The sequence below is a fragment of the Drosophila sulfurigaster genome, chromosome 3, assembly GCF_023558435.1.
Source record: "Drosophila sulfurigaster albostrigata strain 15112-1811.04 chromosome 3, ASM2355843v2, whole genome shotgun sequence".
Taxonomy (NCBI): Eukaryota; Metazoa; Arthropoda; class Insecta; order Diptera; family Drosophilidae; genus Drosophila; species Drosophila sulfurigaster.
This window is the reverse complement of record NC_084883.1, coordinates 25,470,294-25,486,438: the sequence shown is the minus strand read 5'-3', so window position 1 is coordinate 25,486,438 and position 16,145 is coordinate 25,470,294. Positions and strand designations below refer to the sequence as shown.

The 16,145-nt window shown below is 40.3% G+C and overlaps 9 protein-coding genes and 1 non-coding gene across 16 annotated transcripts; 5 read left to right on the top strand and 5 right to left on the bottom strand.

Moving 5' to 3' along the window:
* Nucleotides 1–434: 434 nt before the first annotated feature.
* LOC133843816 (serine/threonine-protein kinase mos) lies at nt 435–2,851 on the bottom strand. Its single transcript, XM_062277540.1, has 4 exons — nt 2,712–2,851; nt 2,494–2,651; nt 2,225–2,438; nt 435–2,171 (listed from the first exon to the last, which is right to left on the bottom strand). Coding segments are annotated over exons 1-4 (1,209 nt in total). The 5' UTR covers nt 2,714–2,851; the 3' UTR covers nt 435–1,336.
* Nucleotides 2,824–6,872, bottom strand: LOC133843817 (tafazzin). Of its 2 annotated transcripts, none has more exons than XM_062277541.1 (5): nt 6,354–6,872; nt 4,811–5,174; nt 3,754–3,990; nt 3,305–3,693; nt 2,824–3,239 (listed from the first exon to the last, which is right to left on the bottom strand). In XM_062277541.1, exons 1-5 carry the CDS (start codon nt 6,498–6,500, stop codon nt 3,192–3,194), a joined length of 1,185 nt encoding a protein of 394 aa, XP_062133525.1. In that variant the 5' UTR covers nt 6,501–6,872; the 3' UTR covers nt 2,824–3,191. The 2 variants fall into 2 exon arrangements, with proteins under 2 accessions (XP_062133525.1, XP_062133526.1); XM_062277542.1 differs by lacking the exon at nt 6,354–6,872 and adding an exon at nt 5,250–5,392.
* An 80-nt stretch (nt 6,873–6,952) lies between these two features.
* LOC133843827 (large ribosomal subunit protein uL18m) lies at nt 6,953–7,960 on the top strand. The gene has a single exon (XM_062277557.1). It carries the CDS (start codon nt 7,047–7,049, stop codon nt 7,614–7,616), a length of 570 nt encoding a protein of 189 aa, XP_062133541.1. The 5' UTR covers nt 6,953–7,046; the 3' UTR covers nt 7,617–7,960.
* On the bottom strand, nt 7,627–7,970 carry LOC133843833 (cytochrome b-c1 complex subunit 9). The gene is made up of 2 exons (XM_062277571.1): nt 7,835–7,970; nt 7,627–7,764 (listed from the first exon to the last, which is right to left on the bottom strand). Exons 1-2 carry the CDS (start codon nt 7,964–7,966, stop codon nt 7,729–7,731), a joined length of 168 nt encoding a protein of 55 aa, XP_062133555.1. The 5' UTR covers nt 7,967–7,970; the 3' UTR covers nt 7,627–7,728.
* Nucleotides 7,971–8,321: 351 nt separating this feature from the next.
* LOC133843829 (uncharacterized) lies at nt 8,322–11,743 on the top strand. 6 transcript variants are annotated; one of them, XM_062277566.1, is made up of 3 exons: nt 8,322–8,588; nt 10,192–10,612; nt 11,379–11,743. In XM_062277566.1, the coding sequence occupies exons 2-3, from the start codon at nt 10,285–10,287 to the stop codon at nt 11,480–11,482; spliced, it is 432 nt and encodes a 143-aa protein (XP_062133550.1). In that variant the 5' UTR covers nt 8,322–8,588; nt 10,192–10,284; the 3' UTR covers nt 11,483–11,743. The 6 variants fall into 6 exon arrangements, with proteins under 6 accessions (XP_062133550.1, XP_062133552.1, XP_062133551.1 ...); XM_062277567.1 differs by lacking the exon at nt 8,322–8,588 and adding an exon at nt 8,981–9,110; XM_062277565.1 differs by lacking the exon at nt 8,322–8,588 and adding an exon at nt 9,545–9,647.
* Trnas-cga (transfer RNA serine (anticodon CGA)) lies at nt 9,797–9,878 on the bottom strand. Its single transcript has one exon. It is a non-coding gene; the product is annotated as a tRNA-Ser (tRNA).
* A 185-nt stretch (nt 11,744–11,928) lies between the features above and the next one.
* LOC133843831 (CIMIP2 protein GA14893) lies at nt 11,929–12,484 on the top strand. The gene is made up of 2 exons (XM_062277570.1): nt 11,929–12,080; nt 12,133–12,484. Exons 1-2 carry the CDS (start codon nt 12,065–12,067, stop codon nt 12,399–12,401), a joined length of 285 nt encoding a protein of 94 aa, XP_062133554.1. The 5' UTR covers nt 11,929–12,064; the 3' UTR covers nt 12,402–12,484.
* Nucleotides 12,485–12,821: 337 nt separating this feature from the next.
* Nucleotides 12,822–14,926, top strand: LOC133845923 (NADPH:adrenodoxin oxidoreductase, mitochondrial). Its single transcript, XM_062280581.1, has 4 exons — nt 12,822–13,129; nt 13,483–13,855; nt 13,912–14,083; nt 14,143–14,926. The coding sequence occupies exons 1-4, from the start codon at nt 12,891–12,893 to the stop codon at nt 14,793–14,795; spliced, it is 1,437 nt and encodes a 478-aa protein (XP_062136565.1). The 5' UTR covers nt 12,822–12,890; the 3' UTR covers nt 14,796–14,926.
* LOC133845929 (uncharacterized) lies at nt 12,908–13,428 on the bottom strand. The gene is made up of 2 exons (XM_062280587.1): nt 13,287–13,428; nt 12,908–13,234 (listed from the first exon to the last, which is right to left on the bottom strand). Exons 1-2 carry the CDS (start codon nt 13,366–13,368, stop codon nt 13,146–13,148), a joined length of 171 nt encoding a protein of 56 aa, XP_062136571.1. The 5' UTR covers nt 13,369–13,428; the 3' UTR covers nt 12,908–13,145.
* Nucleotides 14,849–16,047, top strand: LOC133845924 (CIMIP2 protein GA14893). Its single transcript, XM_062280582.1, has 3 exons — nt 14,849–14,994; nt 15,053–15,467; nt 15,523–16,047. Exons 1-3 carry the CDS (start codon nt 14,954–14,956, stop codon nt 16,036–16,038), a joined length of 972 nt encoding a protein of 323 aa, XP_062136566.1. The 5' UTR covers nt 14,849–14,953; the 3' UTR covers nt 16,039–16,047.
* The last annotated feature ends 98 nt before the right edge of the window (nt 16,048–16,145 follow it).

The following is a 16,145-nucleotide window of genomic DNA, read 5'->3' as shown; positions in this document are numbered from 1 at the left end:
ATATATATATATATATTTAAAGATTTAAAAAGACTAAATTGTGATATATTCAAACTAAAACTGAGGAGACAGAGGCAGAAGTAGAGTGAAGAAGGCAAAAGTAAATTGCGTATCTTCGAAATACGAATCATATTTATATTGAATATTGTAAGTTTTTTTGAGAATGTTTTCCCCGATTTAGCGTTTTGTAATTGCCAATTGTTCCAAGTATTCAACAAAAGAAAACAAAAAGCAAACGCACTCGACGCGCTCTATATGATTTTGTAGAACGACGTACGAAGTGTTCCCAAAGACATGTGTTCGAAAATTGCATTTCCAACTGAATAGATTTCTCTTAAAAAATATATATATATAATCTGTATACAATATAATGATAATTAATTTTGGAATAGCCAAAGCTTTGTTCAGTATCTGAGCAGAGTGCAACTAAAACCTTTTCAAACTATTAGCAGATGTAAAAGTAATATTATAAAATTGTAGTCTTCCGCACAACAGCATAAAAAGTAAAGAGCATGTATGTATTCATCAGATGTAGGTTATCTCTGATTATCAGCAATGATATGTTAGATAACACCAAACAGTTTTGTAGAGTGCATTACTCAACTCCTAAAGTCACACACCAAACACACACACACACAAACACACAGTCAAAGCGCAGTTGGATACGAAAGTGTAGCGAAAATGGGTGAAAATATTTAGACATCTTTACAATAACAATAATAACAATAACGAATCAAATCAAATACTAATAAAGGTACATACATGCATATAGAAGGTTTCGAAGCGAACATAAAACAAATGACAACAATAATAATTTGTAAATAAAGTCAATGAACGAGCGTATCGCGTATATATAAGGGTGAGAACCTCTTCTTCAAACTCTAGTTAGTCCCTCTTAAAGTAGCCACGATGTGAGACTAAAAATCAGCCTAAAGCAAAGTGAACAAGTTAGTTATTTGTTCCTTCGTGTTTGCATCACATCCTAAATACAAGTTACATACATAAAACATATATTATAGTATATATACAGATATATACACCCATAGCAAACGCACTACGCTCGACAAAAATGAGAAATTATAAATTTAAGCTCGTATAAACATTATAAATGTATTTTCTTAGCGTAGCAAGTACAAATAAACAAAACAAAATAAAAAAAAGAGTTACGAAAAATAAATTATTAAACCAAAACAAAGTGCTCTCTTAAATTATTACTCTAACAAAAATAATACATGAAGGGGTATAAAATCAATTTACATACAGTTAAAACTTAATCGTTGCAATAAAAAGAATAAATACTAGACAGTTACAAATATGAAAAACAATTAACTTACAACTAGTTGGCAAAGCATTTAGCCAAAATCAGCTCGAGATGTTTTTGCAGCTCAAGTGAGCTTAAACGCAACTTAGGTTCGCTGAGCCAGCAGCTTTTATATAGTTCGCTATATGCACTTTCCAGATATGTGACTGAAATAGTTGACAGATTATCGAAATAATTCGCCAATCTGGGTTTCTTGTTGCGCTGTTTAAGTGTTCGCTTGCTCACACGACCATGTGAGCTATCAAAGTTGAGATTGCGACGCGCTTTTTTGTACAACTCCGTTGATAGTACTACATCCAACTGTGGATTATTTCGGTTCATGTATCTACACATGCGATCGACGGCGTTGTTATTCTTTATACCTTGGCCACGCTCCTCACAATCGCAGTTGATTAAGGGCACAATTTCGGTGTGATCGGAACCGAGCTGTAGTTCCTCGAGTAGTGCGGAGTTATCAGGTCGTAGATCGTATTTCACAACTTGATAGGCAATGGTATCATTGCAGTTGAGTTGATAGAAGGGCAGGCGACGTGCCTGCAGTTGCCACATGGTGATCCCCAAGGAATAAATATCAGAGGCACATGATAAAGGCGCCGATCGCAAAGCTTCTGGAGACATGTATCGCAGCGTGCCCTTTGTATTCATTTGACTGCTGCACAGCTCATCCAGCTTGATGGAGGAGCCAAAATCGCATAGTTTGCATATATAGCTGCGATAATATACTGATTGTTTTCCCATCGGATTTGACTTGGCCCCCAATGCAATCAATATATTCGGTGGCTTGACATCCAGATGCAATACACCCTGACCATGACAGTAACTTAAAGCTGCCAGCACATCAAGCGTAATACTAGAAAAACAGTGATTATTAGTTATGGAATTAAGTGAAATTATTCCACCTACATCACTCTGTGCACCATGGGCAAAGCAAGCGTGTCCGTCACTCGTTGTAGACACAATCCATTGGGTCTCTCCATGATGAGCAATCCAAACTCAGCATTCGATTCGACTCTCATCAGACGAACTATATTTTTGTGTTTCCAGTTGAGAACGTGGGACTCGTTGTGCAAAGTGGATATAGCGCTGTTTTTAATTACTTTCAGTGCCACAGAGTGATCTAGAGAAAAGAAATTAATTTGAATTTAATTGCATAAATATTCATTAAAGTTCACCTCGATAAATTGCCTTGAACACGGTGCCGTAAGCGCCGCGACCCAAAACGTGGCACCTGTGGGACATGGACTCCGTTGGACCGTCTCGGAGCAGCTCATTGCGCTTGGGTGTGGTCAACACTATGGCATTCTCATTATTAATAACTCTGATATACGACCTAGATTATTCCAATTTAGTTTTTTTCTTTAAAAGTATTATTTTCAAAATTTCTGCTTACATTTTTACACTTGTGCCATTTAACGGTGCTTGCTCTTTGTTTACATTTGAACGGCGAGTCTGGCAACGCGTTGAGCAAAGCTGCCACTCTGTTAAAATAAAAGTCCAAGCACTTCTTTAAAACGGACTTTTTAATGTACCTTTCTTTTTCCAAGTTTTAGTAATACAGTGTATTCTCTTAATCCCACATAAGTTGTTTAATCTTATAATTGTAAATATTAAGAATATCGGAAAAATTTCTAATGTACTTCTTGACTTGATTTCATATATTTACACTTAATCTCAATTCACACTCTTTTTACTTAAAGCAATAATTTGTTCAATAACAGACGACAGGGCAGCTTTTGGCCTCACTAATGCTATTGCAGCATGTTGGAAGGAAGAAAATGCTAAAAATAATATTTATATAGTGATAACATTTTATCGAGGCATCATTTTAGGCTTAATACTATCAAAATAAATAAGCTATTATTCCACGCGGTCACTGAGTGCGCTGCTCATGTAATTTTTCGGTTTCTAACCGCAGAGTCTACAAATAAAGAAAATAAACACCATAAGTATACAATTAATGGGTGGTTCATTATTTAAACTTACAGCAAAGGCTTCTTGTATTTTGTCTGTGATGAGTTTTCGCGCCACAGGTTCGGGCACTTGTTTATTTTTCAGATCCTGAACGAAATCGTTCAGATCCAACGGTTGACCCACATTGATAGTGACATTCTTGCGGAATTTAAACACATACGGTTCCACATTGGGCAGCACAGAGTCCATGCCCTCGTGCCACATGGGAAGCACAATTGGCATTCTGGGCGATTCGTAAATAATCCGACCGACTCCCCACTTCAGACGCATCTCCTCCTTTTCCATGTTAACTTTACCCTCGGGGAACACATGCACCCAATCTCCTAACGCGCACTTCTCAATGCACAGATTGATGGCATCTTGATATACGCCAATTCCACGCACAACAGGTATGCATTTTCCTATTGTAAATTGAATATAAATTAATATTTAAATTAATTTCAAATAGGATGTTCTCTTACCATACATAAAGAAGGTCGCATGCAGCTTTTTCGTAAAACAAATATCATGAGCTGCCATCGACCATCGAATACGCATAGTGTTACACACCAAATTCATGGGCAAAATGCCCCATATTCCGGGATCATCGAAGCAGGAGTAATGATTGGAAACGGTTACGAGCGGCACGCCCTTGGGACGTTTGCCCACCGCAGCGATAAGTCGGTCCTTATTGTACACTTTCGTATGATTCAACACGACTGCAATAATAATGGGAAACTCATTAATAGAATTTTCAAATTGCAAATACCTAAAAATATATAGCATACTTTAAGGCGCCCCACAATATTAAAAACCAATTACATTTTCAATATTCAATTAATATTAGTAAGCAATGGGGTTAAGTTCTTTTATTTGCAAAGTTCCTTACTAAGAATTTTAAACTGTGATGTTAGGGCTCTATTTTCTTTTGTCACGGATGCTTCACTTAAAACAACACAAAATTGTCAAGACTAATTTTCAATTTCACACTTGCTAAGTTGCTATACTAAGGTCAGAGTATTCTCTTTTCTTTTTAAGATTTCAATTTAACAAAATATAAAGCAAATACTTTGCATTGACTTGTATTATAATCTCCCACATCTTCTAAAGATCTTCAACAAGATTTCGCTACATTACAATGCATTAAAAACATGTGACCCAGCGATTCACAATGTTAATCTAATTTAATGAAAAGTATATGTGGATTTGCATATATTATATGCAACTTTATGGCGTACTTATTAGATTCTATATATAAGATAGGCATAGTGCAAATACACGAGCGAATGCAGGAAGAGATGTCGTTTATCAGCCAGATTTGCTTATAGCCAAGAATCATGACCATGGACAATTTAGATGGGCGAGAAATGCCGAAGTGCGAAAAGCACAAAACGCAACCAAAAATAAAATCCGACAAAAAGTACTACGCTTAAAATAAACGAAAACAGATGTTGTTGCGTGTTGTTTCTCGATTTCAATCGGAACAAAATGCAAACATAAATAATAATTTATGTTATGACAACGGGGAATATAACTTACCGAGGATAACCTTGCTGAGGAGGCCTACGAGAGTGACCACAATTTGACTGACGACATACCACAGCTTGGAGGGATTTCGCAGTCGGGGAAATATCCAACTGATGTCGTAGGGAATATCCACACTTGATGCCATGCTTGAGGATGAAGGTTGTCGTCCCTGCGTCTGAGAGTCTTGCTTTTTCACAGGATTATCCGTTGGCGGCCGAATGCTATGCGAAGATAGATGCTGCGAAAGATTATCCTGCTGCTGCTGCTGCTGGCGCTGCTCTCCCTTCTGCTGCTGCTGCTGCGGCTGCTGATGCTGCAGTCCGGATGGGGATTTACCATCTGGCAAGGGGTGAGCCTCTGGGGCCTGGACGTAATGCTGCGAGTCAATGGAAGTGGAGTTTAACATCACAAACAAAACAAGCTAAATACAAGTCAGTCATGACCAACTTACGGAGGGTCAACGACTACTTTGTTTTGCTAATTATTCTAATTGCCTTCATTTCACATACAAAATTTGATTTAATACACAAATTCAACTGAGCTTAAATCACACTCGAACACACACATTATTTAAAAGGACTTTTGAACCTCAGCATGAGATATACGGAAAGGCTTATTCCAAGAGATAAGCAGAGAAATGTTTCCTCAGCATGAAACTGCATATTATTCTTCACTTTTTGTTGTTTGTTTTTATGTGGAAAGCAAACAAAAGCACAAAGAACGCGTAGAATGAAAATGAAAAATACGCAGTGCAAAAAGCGCGACAATTTCTGCGTTTCTAGTGATTTTTGTTAGGCACTCAAAGTTCAATCAAAAAGATTCTTTCAAATATTTAATTGACTCGCCTTCAATTAATTCAAAATAAAAATATACGTTTTTTCAATTAGATTTCGTAGTTCTCTTTTGATTGCCGTTCGTTGTTGTCGTCGTCGTCGTCTATTACAATATTAGCGGAAGAGATTGCAGACACGACCGCGCGTTGGGAACTTGAAAGTGTAACTGATTTTAGACTTGAGAATTTTGTCAAGTGCAAATGCAGTGTTAGTGTTAGTCTAGGTGCGTAGAAGGGCGCGCACATGCTGATCACAAAGAGAATTCGACCGAAAGAGAGCTTGAGCAACAGTCAAGTGCTCGCAATGCTATCAGTCAGTAAACATTTTATCAGTTCAAATAAAGTGTTGCAGTGAAAGCACGTTTTCACAGATATTTTCGCTTTGTTTAACCTTGCATACTATTTGCATTGAGATAGAGATGGAGATAAGCAACCGAAACAGCAACAGAGATGAATGCCGCAGCTAACAGGCAATGTGCATTTTGAATAGCCCGCCAAAATAAAATGCTGATACAAATGCACCCCTGGTCGCACTGTGGTGAATTACAGATTGGTGAGAAAGCACCTATATCGTTGGGGCCTTAACGCGTGGCCTCTTTTGCCCCCATATATATTATATGCATAAAATATATGAATTTTATTAACCCCATCTACTATATAGAATCGAAAATCGATGGCAATGGCAGAGGCCTTGGCCACATAGCTTTAAATATACAATCTTACCCGTGACCCCAAGGCGTAAATTCGCTGTCCATAAATAGTCCGCTGCAGGTGCCCCAGATCCCAATGCCACAAGCACCGCGTGGCCAGATGATTCAGGTGATCAGGACGTATCCGCCTGGCGCTTGTAGTAAATATTGCCATCAACATGATGAACACTCAATTTGCTTGATATGTTTATATATATAATATAATGGTAGTTAGCAAATTTCGACTATTGCACCCGCACTTTACATAAGCGTAATTTATCTTTAACGCGCTACACTTGTACAATTTGGACTTGCGCTTCAGCCGTCACCGACGACGATTGTCTTGTAAGGTTGAGCGAGCGGTTGGCAAATGTTCGCGCATTCCGGCCCGTAAAATATGAATTTGTGCCTTCGGCGCACTTTGGCCGAAGCGCGCATGTCTAAATTTTTATGATTAATGCAAATCGAGCAATAAAAATACGCTAGGCCAAATGGAAATCTGAAATAATTTATAAATTTTCAATGTAAACAAGCCGAAACAGCTGATCAGTTTAGCCATTCACAGGGCCACAGTTACATAAGCCACTGATGTCAGCTGATTAGAGCTAAAATATCGATACCAATATATACAATATATCGACAACACTTCGAGTCAAGTTATTGATGTTATTATTTTTAACGTGGTTAAACAGAAATTATTTTTTTCGCTGTCGATTCTGAATAAATAATGTCTCGTAGTGCACGTCCCCTGACATCAGCACGAGTGCTGCACAAGATCAAGGAGCTAACGGCGCCGGCAAGCGACACAACATACGTAACAAACCGCAATCCCCGCAATTTGGAGAGGTTACGCATTGCATACAAGCCCAGCGGCTATCATCTGGAAAAGCCTGGTCGTTCCTATTGGCATACCCTCGAGATCAATACCAGCGGTCGCTATGTGAGTGCGGATGTAAAACACTTCGAGAACGGTACCATCTTGAGTGCTAGCACATCAGAGTGGGCGATTAAACAGCAATTGTTCAAGACCAACGACACTGCGGCATTTGTGAATCTGGGACACGTTCTAGCCCAAAGATGCCTTCACGCCGGTATCACCGAGATGACTTGTAACGTCGAGGCTGTGGCCGGCAGCAAATTGGAGAAGCTGCTGCAAGCTGTGCAGGCCAGTGGCATCAGTTTCCAGGAACCCGCCAGACTGCCAAACACCCAGCCCTGGGATGCTTATCGACATGAGAAGCCCTGGGAGGTGTCGGAGCAATCAGTGACTTCTGTTACGCAAAATAAACAAAAATAAAAACAAAGCCTTATTGGGATTTCGTTACGTTTACAATAAACGTCGCATTTTTATGTTAATTACAATGAAACATCATAACTGTTTTATTTATAACTAGCGTTCTTAAGCACGTCTATTCATATTTGCTCTTGATGTCCTTCCATTGTTTCTGCAAACAAAATGCGAGATAATATTAATGGGCATTCTAAAGTCTTACATAAGCAGCAAATTGTACTTACGCCTTTGTTGATGGAATCGAAGATCGCGTTGGAGCTGACATCGATGGCGCGCTCAAAAAAGAAGGCCGAAGCGATGATGGCCACTGCGTAGGTGGATGTGCGCTTGAACAAAGTGTTGTAGATGACCTTCATTTTGCAAAAATTTTATTTTTTCCAAAACTCGAGCACGAAACAGCTGAAACAAACAACTTTACTTGTCAGAATGTGACCAGAAGAAATATTTTTAAGATACACGCTTTAACGCCGATAAATATGTTCTGAACAGTTTGCGGTCTCACTATTATGTCTACGTTTCGATATATTTTAGGTATCGATTTTTATGGCGTTATAATATTAAAAATTTATATATTTTAAAAAAAAAGTACATTTAAATATTACAAATGATGTATATGTAGTCGGCTTCCTTATCTGTTTCAAAGGTTCAAAACAAAACTGTAGTAAAATATTATAAACCTACGTAGTCGAACACTTGAAAAGCATGGCAACCTTGTTAGCAAACAAACAGGGTGGCAAGGACTGCAAAATATTTTCATCTTGAGTCGTGGTTTCGGCTATTTTTGAGATAAACTTGAAAGTGTGACGACAACAGAGCTGCCTACTTTGCTGCCTCCGAACGTGCCTGACTTAAAGTTCTATTCGTTTTTTTACAATTAATACACCATGGTCGATTTAACTGATGCCGGTTCACCATTCCAACAGTCAATTCCCAATCTTGCATTTTATGTGCCGGCTGTTGTTGTTTTCGGATTAGCAGGTGAGTCTGAGTCTGCGATAGATGCATTGTATTAGATGCATTTCCTTCATATTGCGTCACGCATGAATTAAACCCCAATTTACTCGTTCCCAAGTCCCTACTAAAATCAAATCAACATCAAAGAGCCGAAAAGAATGGCATTGGGTCGCAAAAAAAAAAAACAAAACGAAACTTTCACCACACAATCAAAACGAGAATTGGTTCGCTTCCAACTCCAGGTTCAGTGTCCCCCTCTTAATGTATCTGTCTATGTCTCTGTCTCTGTCTCTGCCATTGACTCTCATATGCTACTGTTTCGACAGCCATCATTATCTGCCTTCTTTTCTAAGAGTGCATTATCGCAATGTTTTGATTTGAAGAGCATTAAACTAAAAGCTCGCTAGTGCTCAAACGTAGTGAATACGTGTACGTTGAGAAGACATCCTACTCTACTTATCTGGTCAATTTCGTTTTTATTTTCTGCCCACGTATTCAAGTTTTCTTGTCGAAAAATATTGGCGCTCCAATATTGTTAAATGATAAGTATGTAGTGATAAGCGAAGGCAGCAAACACAAGTTCGAACTGTGGGGCAACCGCACATGTTTGTTGACTATATATGTATATTGTATATTGTTTTTTTTGTTTTTGTTGGTTGTAGTACACGTGTTGACAGCTGAATGTTGAGAGTTGATGCCCACAAATCAATTTGCATTTATTACAATGTATTAGCTAAAGCTTCAGCTGCATGGTTCATTTACAAACTTCATTCATTACTGTACAGTCTTGTGTATTGCTTGGATTGATAAGCAGTATTGAGGAATCTTATCGCATATCGTATGTAGCTGTAGTTGTTTCTATTTATTTTTATTTACTGACTTCTTGCGGACTACCTTTAAAAATATGCTGACGCTGGACAACAAAATACAAAGCGCAGCGAAACTAAAAGCACATATCTCTCACAAATAAGTAAAGAGAACAAAAAATATAAGCGGACTGAGATTACAAATAAGTGGCAAATTGTATTTTAGATTTGAAATTAGCGTTCAGTCAGTTTGCCAAGGCAGCGGTCTATAGAACACGTTAGTAGCTCCCAAACAATAATTCAATGAAAAGCGCGAATTTCTATTTTGTGCTTCTAAAGTCAGTTGTTAAATGTTGTTGTATTTAAAAGAGCATAAAAGAAAATGTTTTATTTAATTAAAAAAAGTAAAAAAAAAATTACTTGTATCGCAGCCGGTAGGATTCGAACCTACGCTCCCAGAGGGAATCTGATTTCGAGTCAGACGCCTTAACCACTCGGCCACGACTGCTGTTGATGGCAATCGTCTAAAATGCTATTTGAGTGGCGAGTTTGCCTCTGGGGGTTGAAATGTTCGTTTGCTATCAGCTGCTGCCACGTAGTTTCATAGCAGTGTATTTTATTTACACTGTACGATGAATGAAATTTCTTGTTGTATGTTACATTCAAATTATAATTGTCAGCAATATTACTATTTGCATGCTGTAAATTGATTATCTGATTGATTATCAACATTAGAAGACTTTTTGTGAATTATTTAATATGTTTTCGTGGCGCTTGCGACTCAACTCTAAGAATTTATACCTTCCACCCCCCAAATGCAGACACAATAAACCGTTAAGCAAAACTACTCGTAACTCGCTTAAGCTAAGAGCAGCGTCGTGATTAGAAGAGAGAGAGAGGGAATTGAATAAATAATGGCAGAAGATCCAATAAATCAACAAGCATTCGCCGATGATGTGGCTGCCGCGGCCGCAGCTGGCGGAGATCAGGGCTTCGTAGCGCCACCTGGCGCCGGTCCCGGCAGTCCAGACTTTAAAATGCCCAGCGCCGATGAGATATGGAAAATGGTCGAGTCCATGGAAGGCATTTCGGATGAAGAGCGTGCCGAGCTGCGCGAAAGTATATTCAATCCAAAGCCGCCATCGCCGGAGGATTTCATGAGGCAGTATGGACATCCCGGCCACAGTTCTCGAGAGTATATTGTGTTCTTTGTGATGATAACGCTCATATTGCTCGTCTTTGGTAAGCAGCGACAACCACAAGGAAACTTCCATTCCCAAAAATGACAATCAAAATTATTAAGACCACCCTCGCCAAATGTGACACCTACAATTATGTTGAAATTGTGTATGTGTCCATCAACTACACATTGGTTTTACTCTACTCGTAAAGTATGCGCTGTTAAAGCACTCACATGCAAACATTTACTGAGAATGTTGGTTTATATTGGAGAGGTGTTCGATTTTCGATAAGATAGGAGAAATCCACCACAAAATTTCATGTTAAACGCGGCAAATCGTCACGATAAAAGCTTTACCCACTCATTTCTAGTGGAGTGCTATGCCGATCAACCTATTGGCAGTAATAATTTACACCAAATTATCCAAATTCCCGTTGCAACAATGAGTTCTAGTGTCGGTGTTGGCGATGAGTCCATCGTTCAGCAGCTGAAGAACTCGGTGGCAGCGATTGTGGCCAAAACTGGACCCAACAGCAAGTTTGCCGAAGATCTGATGCAAAAGATTAACAGACTTCAAACCAAAATGGAATCGCTGACTGAGAGTGATCGACACGCGTTCGTCAGCGAGATGAAAGGATCCTTTCAGGAGGCCATCGCTCGCATTGAGCGACGATTGGTGACACATACGAATTTTGCTCAAACCTATTCCACCTCCATATTGGTAGCTGTGATATTCCTTATCGTCTCAGTATTCGGTTAATTACACGTGCCCCTAATAGTATTGTTAAAACAATATTCATTAACATTCCACAATTTATGCAATTGCAGCTCTCTTTGGCTACAAGCTGTACAAATCGCTAACGGAGAAGGAGCTGAAGAAGCAGGAGAAACTCAAGAGCAAGCAACAGAAGAAGGCTAAGAAGTCGAATTGATTTATTGACTAGACGACGACGATGATGATGATGACGATGGTGAATTGAAGCCAGCACATGGCTATAGATTTTAATACTTCTGGATACTGGCAATAAAGGCAAAAGCAACCGAGCGTAGATTCATTAAATTTATATTAAATTGAGAGAATTGAAAATCTAAATAAATTCCTGTAAATGATAAAATTGTATATCTCCCCCCCTCCCGTGTGTACGTGTAGAAAATATGCATAATACTTAATATACAAGTTATATACATTGAAATTTGAGTGCGTGTTTAATTCATTGGTGACTTTATTTGTTTATTGACATTATAAAATGCCATTAAAGAAAACATCATGAACATGTCGTGTCGTGACCGTGTTTTAACGGCTTTAACAGAACTTGTTGCTATTTCATCCTGATTTTGGCCTTTAGATTCATTTATGGCCTGTCAGCACCCAATCAACTCATAGGCCCGTTGCCATGGAAAATAAATAAATCGTTTTGTCGAAGCGACTTCCGTCAGTTGAGGGCAGTCGTAGTTGTTTTTCGGAACTGTTCCGCTCATGGGATTCGTCTGCTTTTTAACACAATATAATTATTATGTCCTACTCCAATCGTAAGTGTTGCACCTGCATTTCCATAATGTGAGCTAATCCTGTTATGACCAGGTTATGGTTTTGATTTCCATTTACCGGATGGCGGCTGGTGCAATCCCAAGGACGACATGTACTTTCGTCGCAGTGTCGAATGGGTTCCCATCCGGAGTGCTGGCGTAGGTCGATCGTCTGCAATTACCAACGGCGTTATTTATCCACGTGTCTGCGGCATGTTGCCGCGCTATGGAGGACATGTACCCGGTGAAATCTTTAATGTGGGTCACTCTTTTGGCAGCTCTACAGTGGATGCCAAACGCTGGCTGGCTTTGCACCGCGATTAAATCTGAATCACAGAAAATCACCATTTCCAAATTGTTATTGTACACTTAGTTTAGCACCTAATAAAAATTGTTATTGCCTCTAATCGTACGTACCATTTTTCGAGTTTGTTTATCATCTAAATAAATAAAGCATCAATCTTCAAATCACTTTAAAGGGCACAAGCAATTAAAAATGTAAAAGTACTTGAAAAACAAGTGTTTCTTTGATTTCTCTCAAGAGTGGATCTTTTTCTTTATTCCGAAGTATGTTATTTTCATCGAAAATTTGATAAGTTAGACAAAACAAGTAATATGTTTAAATTCACGCGCCATTTTATATCGTCGTTACAGTGAAAATGTAACCAGGTGGCAATTATTCAATAATGTACTGTGTGTTTGGTATATTTAAGAAAGTTTGATTGTGGTCACACTGCGACGCAGGTGTTGAGAAACAAATAGTCACCGTTGCACAGCTTTCTTTATTGTACAGTAGTAAACAAACCAATAATCATGAATTACACAAGAAATTTGCGATATTGCAGACGCCAATTTTTTAATGTTTATAACAACAGCTTTAGTACAAGTGCAATTAAATCACAAAGTGTGCAACAAGTGGCGCAACCCAAACGAATTTGTATTGTGGGCGCTGGTCCAGCAGGATTCTATGCGGCGCAATATTTACTTAAACAGCTGAGTGATTGTTCTGTGGACATCGTCGAAAAGTTGCCGGTGCCTTTTGGATTGGTGCGGTAAGCTTGAGATTAATTAGTTACTGGGTGGTGTAGTATTATTATTGCCATCGTCTAGGCCAAAGAGCGGCCCAACAACAGAGCGAAAGATGCCATTAAAATAATCTACAAAATGAAATGATTGAATAGAGAATAAAGGGAAGTCTATTGTACTTACCACCCACTTGTTCGGGACTCCAGAGGGGAGCAGAAGCTGCTAAGGTCCACAAGCAGACGATCACTAATAAAACCGTCCACATCTTGAGCCCAGCGAGAAATGCGATTGGCCACTTAACTCTAGGTGTTTATATTGAATCTCTGTGCGACTTATCAACTAATGAGTTCGGTCATTATGCAAATTATTGACATTCCAGCTTTGGTGTTGCACCTGATCATCCAGAAGTAAAAAACGTCATCAATACGTTTACGAAAACAGCAGAGAATCCACGATTACGCTTTTTCGGTAACGTCACCCTGGGCACAGATGTAACTCTGCAGGAACTACGAGAACGTTACCATGCCGTGCTGCTCACCTATGGAGCGGATCAGGATCGCGAGCTGGAACTGCACAACGAGCAACAGGCGCATGTCATATCGGCGAGAAAATTTGTGGCTTGGTACAATGGATTGCCGGGCGCCGAGCAGCTGCAGCCGGACTTAAGTGGCCGCGATGTGACGATTGTTGGCCAAGGAAACGTTGCCGTTGATGTGGCTCGCATGCTGCTCAGTCCAATTGATAACTTAAAGGTGTCCCAGAATAGCAATTCAATTTAAAAGCATTACTAATTCGTATATTTAAATAGGTGACAGACACAACAGAGTACGCACTGGAGGCGCTGGCCAACAGCAAGGTGGAGCGAGTGCATCTGGTGGGACGCCGAGGTCCTTTGCAAGCTGCATTCACCATCAAAGAGCTGCGCGAGATGCTCAAGTTACCACAAGTAGAGACTCGCTGGCGTCCTGAGGATTTCACGGGTAAAATCACAAGTCACAAGACATTTTAAGCCATTTATTGACTCTTGACCACTTTTAAGGTGTGGATGCACAGCTGGACAAACTGCAGCGTCCACGCAAGCGACTTACTGAACTGATGCTTAAGAGTCTGGGGGAGCAGAGTAACCGCCAGTCTGGAGACATCAGCAAGCAGTTTCTGCCCATCTTTCTGCGAGCGCCCAAAGCGATTGTCGAGCGTGAAATGGAATTTGCGATTACCGAGGTGCAGGAGAACTCGGCGGTGGCGACCAGTGCAACAGAAAAACTGCCCGCAGATCTGATACTACGCAGCATTGGCTACAAATCGAGTTGTGCGGATGCAGGCATTAATTTCGATGCACGACGAGGTCAAGTGTGCAATGAACAAGGTCGCGTCTTGCAGGACAAAGAAACAAAGCAAACGGCACCTGGTCTCTATGTGGCTGGCTGGCTGGGTACTGGACCAACAGGTGTCATCTTGACCACCATGAACGGCGCCTTTGCCGTGGCCAAAACCATTTGCGATGACATTGCAGCGAATGCCTTCGACACAACATCTCTCAAGCCAGGTTTTGATCCGAGCAACAAACCTATTGTGACTTGGGAAGGATGGCAGCGCATTGACAAACATGAAACTGAAGCGGGAAAAGCGAAGGGCAAGCCACGGGAGAAGATAGTCAGTATTCCAGAGATGCTGCGTATTGCAGGTGTTTAATATGTGTGCTAAGAATCAGGGATCATGTTACTCATGATGTTTTTATAGAATGTTGACGTAGAAATGTTGTTGTAAATAGGCCTTTTCATATTGTATTTTAATTGTGCTAAGATAAAAGCTAGTTTTCCAAATTCCCAGTGTTTTTATTTAATTGCAAAATGGAGCAAACTATAACGCCTGAACCTCATCTGGTACCAGGGTAAGACCCTAAATAGAGATTGTTCTGTGCATTTGTAGAAGTCACCTCCAATTGTTAGCTATACTGGCCATTGTGCCCAGAATCGCGATCGTGTTGGCAAATCTTATGGCATCCAGACGCACAAGTTGCTTATCGATCCATGCATTAACCATGCGCCAGAGCTAATTGTAACGCCCATCGACGCTAAGCCCGATCTCAAGGATTATCCCACCCAGAGTGAATTGAAGACGCTGCGTGATCGCGAGGAATTCGTTGACTCCGTTTACAGGCATCCCATAATACCCGGTTATGCGGGTTTTGTACCCAACATGTTTACACAGACCGGCAAACGGTATGTGGCAGCCGCCACTGCAGGCGTAGCTCAACATGAGGACCTCATGCAACGCTATCGCTGTGATAGGCGCACACTGCGTCATCGTGATCTGCTCGAGAGTGGCAACGGTCTCTTCGAGCACCAACTGAATGAGCGATTGGTGAGTACATTTAGAGGGTTTAGGGAGTTCCTGCTATATGTACTCCTCTAAACAGCTACCGGGAACCACTTATCGTGCCCCATTAATACCGGTAACTGGACGTTCCAAGGGCATAAAGCAGGAGAAGTGTCCGCCAACGACAGAGAAGCTAAAGTACAGCAAGTTCACAACGCCACATTTCCTGGACGATGACGACAAGGACAAGTTCATCATTAATGGCTATGCTGCACATATTCCAATGGCTGTGACGCGGTTCGGAGAGCCAAGCAAGGTGCTGACCCATCATGCTCTCTGCAGCTTCTCCAACTACATGTATAAGAAGAAACGCGACAAGTGGTGCTGTGGCCAGGACTTGACCACACCCGCCATCCAATGTCCGCCGGTTGGTCACTTTGTGCTCTATCACAACGATCATGGCATGAATCCCAGCTATGCCGGTCATGTTCCGGGACATTTATACAAATTTGGTCGCACATATGGTAAGACAACGTATCATGCGAAACGGTGGTTGGAAATCCATAAGGATCTTGTTGTTTTGCCTGAGATTGCCAATTTAGATTATGAATATTAGGTTTCGCTTCACAAAATAAAATGTACACAATAAAAACTGACCGCCGATTTTGTTTTTTAAATAATACGCCATAAAACGATAACGTGTATCGATACATTCATTGAAGC

What these genes read in the sequence shown, in the direction of transcription:
- LOC133843827 (XM_062277557.1), top strand. Translation starts at nt 7,047, where the DNA reads ATGTCTCGTAGTGCACGTCCCCTGACATCAGCACGAGTGCTGCACAAG.
- LOC133843817 (XM_062277541.1), bottom strand. Translation starts at nt 6,500, where the DNA reads ATGTTGATGGCAATATTTACTACAAGCGCCAGGCGGATACGTCCTGAT. An exon ending in TTTACGCCTTGGGGTCACGG is followed by an intron (nt 5,175 to 6,353) that starts GTAAGATTGTAT and finishes ATTGACTCGCAG; the next exon opens with CATTACGTCCAGGCCCCAGA. An exon ending in AAATACAAGAAGCCTTTGCT is followed by an intron (nt 3,240 to 3,304) that starts GTAAGTTTAAAT and finishes CTTTATTTGTAG; the next exon opens with ACTCTGCGGTTAGAAACCGA.
- LOC133843816 (XM_062277540.1), bottom strand. An exon ending in GTTCAAGGCAATTTATCGAG is followed by an intron (nt 2,439 to 2,493) that starts GTGAACTTTAAT and finishes TCTTTTCTCTAG; the next exon opens with ATCACTCTGTGGCACTGAAA. An exon ending in CCCATGGTGCACAGAGTGAT is followed by an intron (nt 2,172 to 2,224) that starts GTAGGTGGAATA and finishes CTGTTTTTCTAG; the next exon opens with TATTACGCTTGATGTGCTGG.
- LOC133843829 (XM_062277563.1), top strand. Translation starts at nt 10,870, where the DNA reads ATGTTAAACGCGGCAAATCGTCACGATAAAAGCTTTACCCACTCATTT. An exon ending in CCTTATCGTCTCAGTATTCG is followed by an intron (nt 11,306 to 11,378) that starts GTTAATTACACG and finishes ATGCAATTGCAG; the next exon opens with CTCTCTTTGGCTACAAGCTG.
- LOC133845924 (XM_062280582.1), top strand. Translation starts at nt 14,954, where the DNA reads ATGGAGCAAACTATAACGCCTGAACCTCATCTGGTACCAGG. An exon ending in GAACCTCATCTGGTACCAGG is followed by an intron (nt 14,995 to 15,052) that starts GTAAGACCCTAA and finishes TCCAATTGTTAG; the next exon opens with CTATACTGGCCATTGTGCCC. An exon ending in ACCAACTGAATGAGCGATTG is followed by an intron (nt 15,468 to 15,522) that starts GTGAGTACATTT and finishes TCCTCTAAACAG; the next exon opens with CTACCGGGAACCACTTATCG.
- LOC133845929 (XM_062280587.1), bottom strand. Translation starts at nt 13,368, where the DNA reads ATGTGGACGGTTTTATTAGTGATCGTCTGCTTGTGGACCTTAGCAGCT. An exon ending in GAGTCCCGAACAAGTGGGTG is followed by an intron (nt 13,235 to 13,286) that starts GTAAGTACAATA and finishes TTCATTTTGTAG; the next exon opens with ATTATTTTAATGGCATCTTT.
- LOC133845923 (XM_062280581.1), top strand. Translation starts at nt 12,891, where the DNA reads ATGAATTACACAAGAAATTTGCGATATTGCAGACGCCAATTTTTTAAT. An exon ending in GTCCAATTGATAACTTAAAG is followed by an intron (nt 13,856 to 13,911) that starts GTGTCCCAGAAT and finishes ATATTTAAATAG; the next exon opens with GTGACAGACACAACAGAGTA. An exon ending in GCGTCCTGAGGATTTCACGG is followed by an intron (nt 14,084 to 14,142) that starts GTAAAATCACAA and finishes ACCACTTTTAAG; the next exon opens with GTGTGGATGCACAGCTGGAC.
- LOC133843833 (XM_062277571.1), bottom strand. Translation starts at nt 7,966, where the DNA reads ATGAAGGTCATCTACAACACTTTGTTCAAGCGCACATCCACCTACGCA. An exon ending in TCGATTCCATCAACAAAGGC is followed by an intron (nt 7,765 to 7,834) that starts GTAAGTACAATT and finishes TTTTGTTTGCAG; the next exon opens with AAACAATGGAAGGACATCAA.